The sequence below is a fragment of the Sylvia atricapilla genome, chromosome 2, assembly GCF_009819655.1.
Source record: "Sylvia atricapilla isolate bSylAtr1 chromosome 2, bSylAtr1.pri, whole genome shotgun sequence".
Taxonomy (NCBI): Eukaryota; Metazoa; Chordata; class Aves; order Passeriformes; family Sylviidae; genus Sylvia; species Sylvia atricapilla.
The window spans coordinates 43119637-43135378 of NC_089141.1; the positions used below are offsets into that span (position 1 = coordinate 43119637).

Genomic DNA, 15742 nt, shown 5'->3' on the forward strand with positions numbered 1-15742 from the left:
TACCTGACTTCTGTGGAGTCAAGCCATAACAAGTTTCCATTCCAGTTTTAGCAGTAACACTTTTCAAGTGTTTCAAATATTTTGTCCTACAATATATCACAGCACACTCTAAAACTGTCACTTGTCTTATTAAAGTAGCTAATCAAAGAGATTAAATATAGGGGTGAGGCACAGAACTGGACAATTAGCCCCACTTGTTCTTAGATTTTCACTCTACTTCTCTTGCAGACACTGATACCTAATGATGCAAGGATGTCTTGTCCTCTCATGAAGCAGATGCCACAAGCTAACAATTCAGACTAGATGAAGATGCTCAGCTCTGCAACTGCTTTTCAAGTAGATCAGATGTTCCAGCCTTGGGCACAAGGCCAGAAGGAATTCAGACAACTGGTATCAAAAGCAGTTTCTGCTGTCCCAGTCAGATCTGTCACGACATGACTGCCTAGCTTTGAGTAATAGCTACTACAGAAAACTCAGCTAAGCACAAAAGACATCTCAAATTACAGTCCAATGACTTCCTTTACACTTAGTATTTTGAACAATCATTTAAATTACAGCAGTAGCTCATCCTCCAATTCAAAAGATCCTCAAGATTATTCGTAAAGATTGATAAGAAAGATGCAACAAAAAACTTCCAAACAGACCTGCACTAGAGACAACATGGTGGAGATTTAAGACTTTCTGAACAAAAACTCCCTTTGATTAAAAAAAGAAAAAAACAAAAGTAATTACAATTTGAATTACTTAAACCCCAGAATGCCCAGTATTTTTCAGCATATATTTGGAACAAATGTGTGACTGCTGGAAGAATTACCTCCTACACACCTACTCACTCACATCTTGCTTTCATGCAGAAACCTAACAATAGGGGAAAAAAGACAATTTTTTTCTTATGAACTTTTGCTTTGTATTTTGAAGCTGGAATACATTATTAAGTCTTTCGCAAGTAAAAAACAGGAGACAAATTGTGGTTTGTAATAAGAGCTAATCTCAGTTTAGTCATGTTCTTGTATAAGATACTATATATATATATGTCAATTCACTAAGGAGCCAACGTAAAGCATTACCATTAATAACAAAACATTTTCTGAGATAAGACTTCTCTCCAAGGCAAGCAACGAACACTACTGAACTTTTACTTCTCTGCTAACAATCTGATCCACAAATATAGACTATTACAGGCTCTCCACTGAAATTACCCTTCATTTATGTACACAACCCAGCTAAATCTGAGAAATATCTGATAATGGGTATTTAGCCTACAGTAGTCTGGCTGTGGACAGTGAGAAGATGAATGCTGACATGAGGCTACTGTTCTAACATTTCAAAGCACAAATGCGGTCTGACCTGCAGTTCTGTTTGGCAAAATAACTTTTCTAAAACATCTGATTGACTGATGGCAGTGGGAAAACCCACATGGTCCCTTGAAGTCTGTAAGATCCAACAAAGAAACAAGAACTCAATCCACGTATGCCCGAGAAAGCTCCATCAATACAGAAAGTGTGACTCACTATGTAAAAGAAGGACAAAGATAAGAAAAACATCATAACTACACAAAACAGTTACAGAAAACCCCATTGTTCCAAATCCAAACTTTTTCAAAGCATTTAACGTTAAATAAAATCAACTCACTTTGACTTCAGTAAAAATGGCACATCACTACTATAGTAGCACAGGAACCCTAAAAATACATTACTGAAGGATACAAAAAGTCAAAGTGCCCTTGTAACAACTGCACTCACACTATCTTCAAGTCCTGCCCTCCTGTTTCCTTTCATTGTGTAAAGGCATAATCTTCCTATTAAGAGACAGGAGATTTAGCAGAAAACAATCCCCCATGCATTCTAGCTACTCCTAAGGTATCACAGGGCTGCTGGTGGCTGGCCTTAAATTCTGAGAGATAGCCAATTTGGCAACACCATGATCCTCTGAGTCCATCTCCTAGAGCTGGAGTGAGCTTGGCCTCCTTTTCCTGAAGCAAAAAAAAGAAGAGTTGGTGGAAATGAACAAAACTTCTCCCTCAGCTCCCACCAAGCTGCTTCTCTCTTTCCCCACAAGGAGGCATGGAAGATACACAGGTAATAGGTGGAAAGGAGTCTCAGCATCAATACACACCACAAACCTCATTGCAGGGTGGACTATCCCCATGACAGGTCCTGGTTCTCCAGCAAGAGATAGGATCCTAGCCTATCCACAACTTCTGAAATCTTGATTGCAATTTGATCATAAGATTCAAGTAGCTCACCTCTGTATTGCTCACTTCTGTGCCTATAAGACAGCACAGACACCACTTAAAAAAAATGTGCCAGAATAGTGACAGTGAATTTCAGTACTAAGTTTGAAGTAAAGAAAGTAGAGAGATCATAATGGTTCTACTAGACAGGATATCGTAATAATTCTCGTATTGGCAATACTCATTTTCCAAAGTTTATAACTTGATATGTACATAATATATGACCCATTTATCAGGCTGACTATACATCAAAAACAGTCAGCATCTGCTCTCCTTCAGCAAATAAAGTTTCATATTGTGTGTGAAATAGATCTTATACTACCTATTTTTTCCTATTGTCCAATTTCAAATTATACCTGCTGAAAGAACAGCTATAACCACCCACTGCTGTAAGGGTGGCATTACTTTTCCTTGCATGTATAGACTTCTACAGTAAGCACGTGCAGTGGAACATTACAGACATCAAGTCAAAAAGCCATCACTACATGAAATATTTAAACTGAGACAGTGATAAATTTTGATTTCTGAATGTTTTAAGCTTTGACTCCTATCTAAAAGGCATTTCCTCCCACCAAGCTAATGAAGAAAGGCAGGCACACAGGGCAGCCAGTTCCCCTGCCAAAATTCAGACTTCAGCACTTCCTCCACCATCAATCTTGTTAAAATGTCAAAACCATTTTGTGCTCTAATAGTTGTTTAGGAAGAGTTGATTAAAAGCAAGATAAGGAAGTTTTTACAGTTTATCTAAATTTGATGTGGAAAACTCCTTTGGTTTATTGTACTTTCAAAATGGCACGGCCTAAAAGGCCTACCTTTATTAATGACTTTTAACTGTTAGGGAATTAATGAAAAATTACAGACACAAGTCAAACACACAAGAAGTACAATATCTGAATCATGTAAGAAAACAGGTAAGATACAGACAGATACAAAGTACAAACAAGAGGTCAAGGTTTAGCAAAAAAGAGGAGCAGAATAGAGGCCAGGGAAGAAAGTGCATAACCTGCATTAACTGGAAAAGAAGAAAGCCAAGAGAAATTGTGAAACTGAAATTAATTTTGTGAAGAGAATAAAATCTTTCACTCAAACCCAGGAAAGATTATGAACTTTCACTGAACACACCTCAAAAAAGATCCTCCCCCAGTTTGCCCATACTGGGAAACAGCAGAAATCCATCTAGAATGGTATATAATTGAGACAGTAAGATATCTGCTACTTTTACCTTGTTTCATCACTTTGTTCCGCCCTTGGAAATACAGCCTGAACCACGATACTGAATAAGCTACACATGTCTGTATTCATCCTCTGACATATAGGAGAGCAGACACATGACTCATATTTTGAGAAAACCTCTTCTAAACATGAGTTTTCATTACAAAGTTGGGGGGGTTTAATTCCATATAGAAATATTTTGGGATTTCATTTAGAAGATGCAATTTTCAGGACTCCATTAAAGTGTGTGTTGAGTTCACCCTAAGAAACCTGCACAGATTAGCCAAGTGTCAAGTTCTGAACAGTCACAGGGCTCCACATACTCACGCCCCACTGAAAAATTATCATGAAGAAATGTGGTCATAATCATATATTTTAGTCTCAGCACTATTAGGGGGAATATTCCTGTAAAATGAACAGGAGACTAGCTCCAGAAACAATACTGTCATTTCCCTTGATATTAGAATTTAATATTTATATATTCCCCACTAAACAATTCATTATCCTGAAGCTATCCAACATCTGTTCCAAATCCCACTTAAGAAAACCTCACAAAATAAAGGGTTTGCAGCTTACCCTCCCTAATTCTCTCAGGAAGAAGCACATTTGTTTTTGTGCTTGGGCTTTGGTGGCTGTTGTTGACAGGTGAGGAAAGCACTATTCATACTCTCCTCACCAGAGAGGAGTGTGCCTGTTTTGTAAACTAATTTGCACATTTCCTCAATAACAAGACAAGATGTAGCCATCTGGGAAGCTACCAAGACTATGGTTCAAAGAGAAGTCAAACAGCAGCAACATTATTAGCAAAATAAACAGTAAAAGCTGGTGGCCCAAGAGATGAAAAAGCTAAACTAAATGTGAACAGTTAAGACCTTGATGAAAAACAAAAAGCAAAACAAAATGCTGATGCAGAAAAAATGCAGAGCTCTCTTTGTACTTAAGATCACTGAAGGTTAAGGTAATGCTTTTCAGCCACAGCCTCAACAACACACAATTCAACTTTAAGGTACCCAGTATCAAGTCAGAAGCTAGCTGCACAGGGGGAACATATTCCTTCTCCCCCCATAGGGCTGCAGTCCTGTGCAACACAGACACAGGTTCCCACGTGGGGATTTCCAGTTCCGGTACACACACATACACAGAGATGCTGTGGAGATGTCCTCCTGAAATCTATCAGTGACAAATGTCTCTTAGATGAGGGTTCCTCATAAGAGGAAACCAACTGAGTTGTAAGGTGAAACCCAGAGCAGGCAGGGTCTGCCAGCACCAACAGTGACTGTGTGAAGCCATGGCAAGAAAAGCAGCTGACTTAAGGGACCAAATGAATGCCATGACCACCAAATACAAGACCAAGCTGCGGCAGATCAGTTTTCGGGAAGTTCATAACATAACCCTGAAGACCACTTCCTTGCAGAACCAAACGAAATAATCAAAAGAAGAGCCTTTGCTGCTTGCCCAGTGGAGAGAAGTGACACATGTAGATGCTAGACCAGAGAGGACTGACACTTAATCCCACATCACCAGCTTGGATACCTTCCACCTGTCCCCAGACAGGCAGTGCACAGAGATATGACTTTTCTTGTGCTGCGACAAGACACAGGTTCTGCTGTAACTCATCAAGGAGCCAGAGGGGTTTGCGCCGGTACATTTGTTTCTGCTGCTTATTAGCTCTGATACTGTTTGCACACCATCACTAATGCCACAATTAACGATAGTTGGAACATTGTTTCACAGTAATAAAGAAAGTATAACTGAGTGTTGGTTGTCATCCAATTGCACTACTGATCTTTGCGCAAACCAATGCTTAAGTCCCAGAGCCCCAGACGCTCTGTGGCACAGGTCAATGCACCAGCCTCTGGAGTACACACAGCTACTGGATTTTTACACTCCATGTTAATGATGCTGCAACACATTTTTTGAATTCTGCAAACTGTCCCTGCCCTCTTTCACACACTGCTGGAGCAAAAACCTATGCAGCCAGGATATTGACTTGTGATGTGAAAGAGTCAAACTCGAGGTCCTTTCAAAGCAGCCTGAAGAAGTGATACAACATAGCTCAATCACTTCCCTGTGTCTCAAAAACTATCAGATTCCCCATTTCCGAAAAACTTAAAGAGTTGAGGAACATACCACTCACTCCAATGCAATACCACATACCTTTTCTGCAGCTCTTCAAATTAACAGATTTCAAAACACATTTGTGAAAAATCTAGTATTATTTTCCATCATTACGACAGGATCCTAGTCCAAGTTGACAGTAAGGAAGAGGGGCTGCCTCTCCAGAACTCCGAGGCTGTGGTGCTTGGAGATCTTCCATTCCTTCCAGCCATGTTAATTCCTCTCTGCTCCTAGACACACACTATTATCCTGTGCTAGCTTTGGCAACTGGCAAGTCCTTCTGACAGCCAGCCCAGGTCACTAACCTAGCAGATAATCAATCCAGCAAAAAGACAAGTAATGCTTTTCCTCTGCCACTCGGTGTTAGGCTGGTTTACGCTCCTGTGAAAATATAGCCTATGTCACACTTACAAGCCTGGGACTGCAGATGTTCTTCACGCTATCCAAGGCTTTTGAAATCCCAGGGAATGCCATCATAAACTTTAAAATTCCATGGCAAAACACCTTTCTGCACTTCATTGATTTCACAGCCACAGATTAATTATACAAAGCCTTCAAGAGACCCTGGCATAAGGCAGATTTTCAACACTACCACAGCTGTGCCTCTAGCATTTTGCACAGCTGCACTTAACACAGCTGGCCTGAGCAAGACAGAGTGAAACTCATAATTTCAGCAAAAATCATGATATACCTTTAGCCCTTCTCCAGATTCACATTTGTAGTTTTGTAAATTTTGAATTTAGTAGGCACCACTAAACCAACTTCTTTGACTTACAAAGTAACAACAGCAAAAACAACTATTCACTTGCTCCTACATTAACTTAAATAACTTTAAATGTATTTTTCCATTAAAAAAAGAAATCAGCCTTGATTTGAAAAGAAAGAGAATTATATATGCTACTTCCAAAGTGGTTTAACATCATTTGACCAAATTTCTTCCAGGAGCATAGGCAAACTTTCTCATCTCAGTCAAGGCAGAATTGTCTTTAGTGGAACACAGTGAAAATTACTTTAATTAAAAGACTCTTTCCCCCTGAATTCACTATCCAATCTGGTAGTTCATTATGTAACCACTCAGGTGGGTGCACTATTATCCTGTCTTTTGGCAGAGCCAAAGACAGCACTGTAGAGCAGCCACTTATTGTTATGTCTCTGAAGTAGGAAAGTTTAGAGTTTTTCTTTTTGGGAGACAGGAAAAGAGGAAGAAGTGGGACTATTTAAAGTATATCCTCCTGTCAGTTTTTCTTCATTCCCTAAAATCCCTATGTAACAACTACTCCCTGTTCAACAAGATGTTTTTGAACTTCAAAGTCCAAAGGATCAATGTCTCCTAGAGCTCAGATCTGACACTTCCCTTGTACACCACATCTCCCAGCACATATGTGGGTTTATGTCACTCATACACCCCACTACACATCAAAATTGCAGAGATTTTATGTACACCTAATTCAGACAGAGTTTTTAGAATCAAAACACTGTCAGAAACTGATGAAAAGAAATTATTTTACTTATCTGCTTGTGACAGGATCAGCTCAACTTAATAATCAAGAGGATTTCTTCCACCTCTCCATAGGGAAAGCTGTTAATTAACTGATGAACACAGATTAACATAACAACGATAAGACTCTCAGGAAGCAGGTTAAAGGGAAAACAGCAGTAGGGAGTACCTGAAGAAGAATAATCCAGATGGAGTTATGAACTAACGAAGCTCCCCAGCAGATGAATGTAGAAGCAAGTACACAGTACTTATATCGATTACTCAGAACAAAATATAGAAATATGCCAGTGCAATGATGACTCGTCAAATGGGTGTGAAACATATTCAAAAAGACAAATACTCCCTCTGTGAAACAGTCAGGAGAAGTAAACCCTAAGCACGCATAATCCCATTTCACTAGATTTTAATCTCATCAAACATGCTGTTTACTTTTCAAAGATATCAGAATCTATCAGTTCTCACTTCTCCAATCTCAACTCTTCACTTTAGTACAGATAAGCTCCATGCACATTTGTTCTCGGCTCCCAGATAGGAGTTTCACTAGCACGGTGCACACTGCATGTACTTATCCCCCAGGCTGTAATCTGAACTGTGTGCCTGTAAAATGCACCAACTATATAAGCTCTTAAGCAAAAGAAGAAAAAACTATACATATATATGACAGACTCTTAAGTTACTCGGTACTGTAAAATGATCTGGACAGCTCGGGTATGGTTCTCTGAAAACACCACCTTGCTGCTCTGAAGCAATAAAGAAAAGTACAATGTTAAGTACTATTAGGAAAGGAATACAGAAGAATATAAAAAGCTTACAACCATCTAAAATCCTCAAGTACCTACATCACAGAATTCTGGTCAGTTCATTCAAAAACAGTATGATAAATCTAAAAAATTACAGAGGGATGATTTGATGTATGGCGGAACAGCCCCTATGAAGAAATGGCAGAACCCTTCAATTTAGCTGAGAGATGACTGGAAGATGCAATATGATAGAGAATTATAAAAACCACAAAGGATACTGTAGAAGAAAAATCAAAACATTTTACAGTTATTTCTCATAACTTGAGAGTTAATTAAATTATCAAACAGTTGCCTTCACTCAAACAACCATACAGGTTTTTTTTCCAAAAACACTCGTAAACCCCATTACATTCTGACAAGAGCGTAATATATATACATACATATACTAAATAATATATTAAAAAACTAAAAGAGAAAAAAACATTCCAAAAAGAACTGGACACATCTATGAGAGAAAAACAATGATAACATCTCAAGCTTTTGAAATTTCTAATTCAAATAACGTTAAGTGTCCACTAGTGGATCCTCCTTATTTTTCAGACCTCTCTAAATCAGCAGCTTGAGGTGGCCACTGGAAAAAACCATCAGAGCAGAAGTTTTGTCTATTCTACCCATAATATAGCACACATCCTGCTTGTTTTATGGGTGATGACTTGGAGGACTTGAACAAATCTTCTAGCACTGGAATGATTCATTTGTCTGATTTCTTCCAACAGGCAATCTGCCATAACAAAAGCAGAGCTAGTCCATCTTTCCCATTCAACATTACTATGAGCCTGCTTCACAGTCTGAAAAATTGCCTTGCAATGAAGACATATTGCAACAAGAAACTGAACTTCCTTGCGGACTAAGGATTGCCATGGCCTTTGTGGAGAACAGACTGGCTGGTTATGTCAAGATGTGAGACACTGGAGAATTGATGAAGCTGATTGAGCAAATCCACAAGCCAGGCCACTTGTTCATCTTGCACCTGGGCTTGAGCAAGGCTTAGTACAGAATGGTGCCTGGGCTGAAGCAGAGGCCCCACAGCCCAGTGTGGTCACAGTGAAGAGCAGCAGAGCACCCACATCTCTGTGCCAGCCCTCAGCCTCACTGCCCCTTCACTGTGCACAACAAGCCTTGGTTTAGATCTGCTCCTCTGGGGAGACGATGATGGGAGTAAAGAGCTGGTGAAGGTCTGATGGCCACCACTGCTGCCTCAGCCGTGTGGGGGAGCACACAGGAGTACCACAGGTCTGTGCTGTCTTTTTTTAGCCACAAGACAGGTAGCTTGGCTTGAGGAAGGTAACCAAGGTTTACCTCAGATGAGGCAAACCTCATTAACCCCTTGTTTAGATATTAAAAACCACACCCACCAATATGAAAACAAGAAAACAGATGTGTCCCCACCCCTATGATGGCAGCAACAGGCAGCCAAAGATTTTTAACCACAGTTATTCATCCATTTGTCCAAGAAGTATAAAATTGATATTTGAAATCCTCCACTATGGAAGGACAAGAATGCAACCCCACTCTACAGAGAAGTGGATAGGCTTGCTCCTCTCCCCAAAGCAGGGACAACTCTGTGGTAAGATTTGTGTCTCTGGTTGCATTGGAACTTACCTGGGAGCACTTGTACACAGAGCTATGCACTTATACTTTGTAGGTCTAGTGCAGTTATCAGCAATCTAACAAGAACTATAATCTGCTGCTTCAACAAAACAGAGTATTCATGACTCCACAACCATGGAAGTTCTTATTCAATGTGATCAGACTTTAGTGCCTAACTGGTTATAAATAAGAAATTAAGCCTATCTGCATCCAGCCCCTCTGACCTCTGAGATCTAGTTAGAAGGGAAGGGGGCTTATTTCTTGACAATTTCATGCACTTACCACAACAGGCCTGATTTCCAAGAAAGGTAGGTCAAAAAGAGCCAACCATACAAACTGTCATGGTTGATGATAAAAACAATCTGGTCTTACTAATGTGCTCCCATATGCTCTTATTCTGTAAGCTTATTCGAACATCTGAAGGTGAAGTTTGTAGGACTACTATCAGAATACCCAACTCGAGCCTGAAATCACCCTCAGAATAGCAGTACACATCACCAGGTGGTACCCTGAGAAGGTGGTGATGTGAGAATCCACATTACCCTCCCTCCCCACACACAATACCCACACTTTGAAACAGACCACAGTCAAAGCAGAACATTTACAAACTTTTAAATAAATAATGGGATTCTTCTGCAAAAGCCTTTGCTCAAATGTTCTTTGAACTTTCTAAGAGCCACACCACATGAATAGCCTAACACGGACCTCTGGACCTAATTTGCTCAATCCCCTGCACAAGAAAGAACTCGTTTCAAAGTTAGATCAGGTTGTTCAGGGACTTGTCCAGTCAAGTATTAAAAATCTCCACTGATGGGAGATCCCATAGCCTCCCTCTACACAGTCTCCTCCACTGCCTTCACCAATCACACTTACTGTGATTTTTTTTTTTTTTTTGTCTTCTCTCCAGTTGGAATGCACCCTTCTGAAACTTGTAATCTCTTCTCTATTCAGTGTGCAGCTCTAAGTGAAATCTGGCATTTCTAATACCAGGAGAGTCTGAGTTAACAAGTTAATTGTACAGTGAAGGTGTATTATACACTTGAGCCAACCTGACAACACACCACTAGCAGGGGCAGACCAGCTCTGTACGTGTCCAACACTCTAATTTCAGTGCCTCTGTGCTACCTCTGCAACCTAAATGGCTGCACAGATAGCCAATACATCTTGCTAACCTGACAGAAATCCATTCCCTTGTTTAATTCCTATGTCATCTCAGCAATATTAATATCTTCTGCACAGGGTCACAAGGGAGAAAGCGGAGCTGCAGGTAAGAACGGAGCACCTCTTTCTGGAGGGAGGTGGGGTGGACAAGCAATAACCTGTGAATTTATATTTAGGTGTCAGAGAATATCACATGCTAGAAAATTTCAACCTGCTTTAATTAACTCTCAGCAATAACCAGACAGTGTTAGGCATATTTCCTACTTCATCCTCTCACTTCTGGGATGAAATTTACTTTTTTTTTTCCTTAATAATATAACCAGTGTCTTCTCTAATCCATGAAGACAGCTATTAGAACAGTGCTTATCTAATACTAATTATATCTGGCAATAATTACTATCTGAGCTAAACAGAACATAATAGATAGGTGATACATGGTCAGAGGACACCAAACCAGTAGGAAATGGAGGAGGAGTAAATTAATTCAGTTCATACAGATGATGGTGTATGGTCTTCACCAAGCTACAGTCACACAGGCCAAAGGTGGATACCAGCCTGTGGCATGGAGTCACTTCACAGGAAAGCACTAATAGGGGTCTTACTTCAGGTAAACACCATGCAGCTTTACTAGAAAGGAATTACGTACCAAATTTTTATACAGCAAATACTTTTACACACATTAAAGAAAATAGTCACAGCACCAGCCTTCAAAGCCGTATTTGGAGCTAATGACAACATAACTTTCCTCTTTTATAACAATTCATCAATTTATACCAAATTCCAACCCCTTCTCAAATTAAGCCTTTTGAATGTGAGCTACCTAGAACCTGTTGAAAGGCATTACTGGTAACAAAGGAAAAGCATTTCCATGCAGCTGTAGAAGAGCTTGGTGAGAGAAAAGATTGAATGTTTCCAGTTTTCAAACATGGCACATCATGGTTTGTAAGGTCCATAAAGATTAGCAATTTAAGAGATCAGGACTTGGGCATACTTTATCTGATATCTAAAAAGTAATTTTCCAAAGGCAAACTCAACTAACCCAAAGCAATGAAAAAAAATGATGAAAATACTTATCAAAGATTTAGAGAGCTCACAGTAATCCATGCTTATCCTTAAGGAAAGTTAATTAAACACATTCAGGTTTTTTTATTAGCACGCCATTATTCTCCTCAAGGCTCAATATTTCAATTTGAAATCAAGACAAATATCAAGTAAACCACCACCACTCCCTGCTCTGTGTTTTGAAATGCTGAAACACCTTTGATGCATCCCTAGCCATCTGTATTTTGCAAGGATTGCCACTGTCTCAGCTGCAACAGACTGGCACAAGAAAACTTTGCTGAATCCCTCTGCAGCTCCCTGCCCAGTTAAAACCTTCTGCCATCTACTGTCAGACCATTCACAGCTCTGCCCTTTCCCATTGCTTCAGGTATGGCTCCACTGCCAGGTGCCGACCTTGACGCAGTGACTTCAACACTAGCACTAGGTTCATCACCCTTCACCCCACAAGTCCTCAGATTTTTACATAAATACCTAAGTGATCCCAGCAGTTTCCTTGATCAGTTCACCCCTCCCATCTGCCACACAGAGATAACTTCCTGCCCTCAGCACCAAGCAGACCTTTCACCAAACAGTGCAGCCCTCTGGCTAAATGAAATTCAGACCATCACTGTCCAGGCGCACTCCTAAAACACAATCAGGCCCCTCTTCTCGCACAGTTGCTAATGAGACAGAACAGGGTCAGAGATCATAACTCTTTCAGTCTCTCGAGTCTCATGTCCACCTTTGTGAAGCACCTGCTGAGCTGCACTCCTCTCCTGCATCCCTCCAAAGACTCGATTTCTGAGAAGGAACATAGGGCAATAACCCTAAACAGTTCTCATGGCTCTCCCACATCCAAAAGCCTGCTTAAAGCCTGATTCTGGGTTCTCACCCTCATGGACAGCTTTACTGAATATCTCTTTTTTGTGCAGCTTCCTTGGTGAGAGCCATCTAACTAGTTCTTCTCAGTTTGGTGTTGTCTACGAAAGTTCTAAAATCAGCTGTGAAAAAAATAATACAAGAAAAAGCTAAATACCACAATAAGTCAGGTTTCATATTGTCAGAGGCTGTAGGGAGGAACGCAGAAATTCAGTAAGGATCCTAACATCCATGTGCTTGCAGACCCAAGACATATTTTTACCAGCAAGTTCAGCAACTATTCTTCAGCAGAAGCACAAACACTACCATAAGAAACCTGCACCTTTTCACCGTATGAAGGTTTTTATTTACTCTACAGTTACTTGCTTTTCCCTCTCAGTGCTAGCAGGGATATGCTAGGGAAACAATGCCCACACAAGTCACATTTAGTCTTCAAGCACAGATGCAAGACATTGGAGATGCCACTGCACATGCTATTGGTTTGATACTGAAAACTACTTAACTACCATGCTTCATTCCACACACGTGTTCTACTACGCAGTAATACTTACTACTGAGTTTCCGTACGCAGACAAACTCTCCTAGTAATTACTGCATTTGTGTTATTTTTAAAACAGAGATACATAGACCTTACCAGAACATCTAACAATCTACACAGGCATGTTTTGTAAAGCATGCACAAATCAAAAGCGGCTTAAAGCCTGAAACCCATCACTGGGAGCATACTTTGTGAAGTATTTTTCTAAAAGGACGAATGCTTGCTGCCAAGCTATTTACCTTTACTACCCTGCCTGGAAACACAGTCAGGATTTTCAGGCTTTGACCTGACAAGGAGTAACATGCCTATGCTGATGGGACAGCCACGAGTAAAGCTGATCACCTCTCACTTTACAGTCAGGCTACTTCAGCGAGACATTAAAACACATTCATTCAGGCTCTGGACACTGATTAATTATTGGAATCAGAAAAATTTTGCTACTATTTCTTTGGTTCTTTTGAAATCCCATTAATAGCAACTCCTTACAAACTTCTATCAGAATCACTTTTTGGTAAGAGAAATTCTGTGAGGAAGGCTTTCAGACATATACAGAAGATCTGCAACAAAGAACCTGTAAACTATACCAGACAACACAGAGCTTTTCATTCAAACAAGTCTTTTACAGGGATGCAAACCTAGGATACTTCAATACCAATGGTCACTCCCGGTATCCAGCTCCTTTGCGTTTCTGATCTTTGCCAATTATGAAAACAGGATAACACACAGTCAGCAGGGACAGTTAACTGATAATTAAACAGACCAAGTGCGAAGCTCCACTAATGGCTTTGCTTCAAGGCGGCAGCACCGTGAGCCTCTGGCTCCTCGGTGCCCCTCCGCTTAAAGGAAAACTCCGGAACCGGATCGCGCCACTCCCGAGGCCGCCCCACGCCGCGCAGGGTGCCTCGCTGTCCCCGCCGGGCTGGGGACGGGCGCGACCTCCCGCCGCTCGCCCGCCGCGGGACGTGCCCGGGGCCGCGGCCCCCGAGACAGGAAGGGAGAGCTGGCCAGCGGCAACTTCGGCGAGGGTCTGGGCGGCGGACGGTGGCGGTGCGGGTGCCCGGGGCCGGACACCCCGCAGCCGGGGCGGGCAGCGCGGGGCGCGGGCAGAGCCTGCCCGGGGCGACGGGGAGCGGGCGGCACATGGAGGAGCGGCGCGGCGTGGCCGGCCCGGCTGCGGGGCCACAGGCACCAGCGGGCGCGGCGGCGGAGGGACAGGAAGGGAGGGAGGGGGCCCGGCCGAAAGGGGAGCGGGACGGGGCGGCGGAGGCGGCGCGCCCCGACGGGCTGCGCCCCGAGCCCCGCGCCCGAGGGGCGAGGGCAGCGGGAACGGAGGCGGGGAGGGGAGAGGGGGCCGGCGCGGGCGCCCCTTCGGGGGAGAGGCGGCGCTCCAAGCGCGGCGGTGCCGCCGCCCGCCTCACCATGAGCACTTTGGCCGCGTTCTCCAGCTGGGCGATCACCTCGGGGGCGCCCCCCGCCGCCGCGGCCGCCGCCGCCATCATGGTCTCTCTTCAATGACGCGCCATGCGCTGCATTCTGGGGCGAGGCGGCGGCGCGGCCAATCCCGGCCCGGCCCGGCCCCGCCGCGGAAGCGAAGCGGCGGCGCCGCCGCAGCGCCGCAAGCGCCGGGCGGGGACAGCGCCGGCCCCTCGGGAGGGACAGCGCCGGCCCCTCAGGCCCCTCAGGCCCCGCCCGGCCGCCTCCGCGGCGGGCCCGCCCCGCTGGGCAGCGTGCGCCGGGACCCCCGAGCCGCCGCCGCTCCCCGGTCACCGCACTCGCCCGGCCCGCGGTAACTTAGGGGTGGAAGGGGCCTCTGGAGATCATCCGGTCCAACCCCCTGCCAAGCCGGGGTCACCCAGAGCAGGCTGCGCAGGAACGCGTCCGGGTGGGTTTGGATTGTCTCCAGAGAGGAAGGCTCCCAACCGCCCCGGGCAGCCTGTTCCAGTTCTCTGCCACCCTCCATGGAAGGAAGTTCTTCCTCATGTTGAGGCGGAACCCTTGTGTTCAAGTGCGGCCATTGCTTCTCGTCGCGTGGCCGGGCTCCACTGGAAAGAGCCGGGCACCATCCTCTTGGCACCCTCCCTGGAGAGTTACCTGCAGTTCCTTGTGCTTCCCCATGAGCCCAGGTGCCAGCGCGGCAGCAGGCGCTGGTTGCTGGCAGTCCCTTGTGCATTGCAGTGCTTGCAGGTCTGTGGTGGGATGAGAAGCTGAGTTTATAAAATACAGCTCAGAAAGTGGTGTGGAGGGCAGAGGGTGGTCAGCATCTTTACAAATAAAGTGGTTTACAGCAGACAAAAAACCAAACAAAAAAACCCCACCAAACCCACACCAAGCGAACAAATAAAACAACCCAACAATGTTTAAAACTGTGCTAAAATGCCCTTTCCTCCACATAAATCCGCCTGGAGCTCCTTTCATGTGGTTGGTTGTGAGTCACAAGGTAGTGTCAACTCTGAAAGATTTGCTGAAGTGAACGCTCTTGTGCACCTATAAAAACAAAAAGATTCTCAGACTATGCCTTCACTGGCATTTCATTTTGGTTAAAGAGTTGGTCTTTTAAACGAATCGGATGGTGTCCACTTGAGCTTGCACGCTGGAGCAGACTTGGAGCTTTGATACCTTCAAGTGATGCCAAAATGGAAGATCTGCAATTGCCAAGGAGCGTTCAGGCCAGA

At 43.4% G+C, this 15742-nt stretch overlaps 1 protein-coding gene across 1 annotated transcript in view; it reads right to left on the reverse strand.

Annotated features, from left to right (window-relative positions):
• XPO4 (exportin 4) overlaps positions 1-14569 on the reverse strand; it is a 76306-nt gene extending 61737 nt beyond the window's left edge. Inside the window, exon 1 of the mRNA XM_066313048.1 lies at positions 14489-14569. Coding sequence (XP_066169145.1) covers positions 14489-14569 — 81 coding nt within the window. The remainder of the gene's footprint in view (positions 1-14488) is intronic.
• Positions 14570-15742: the final 1173 nt, after the last annotated feature.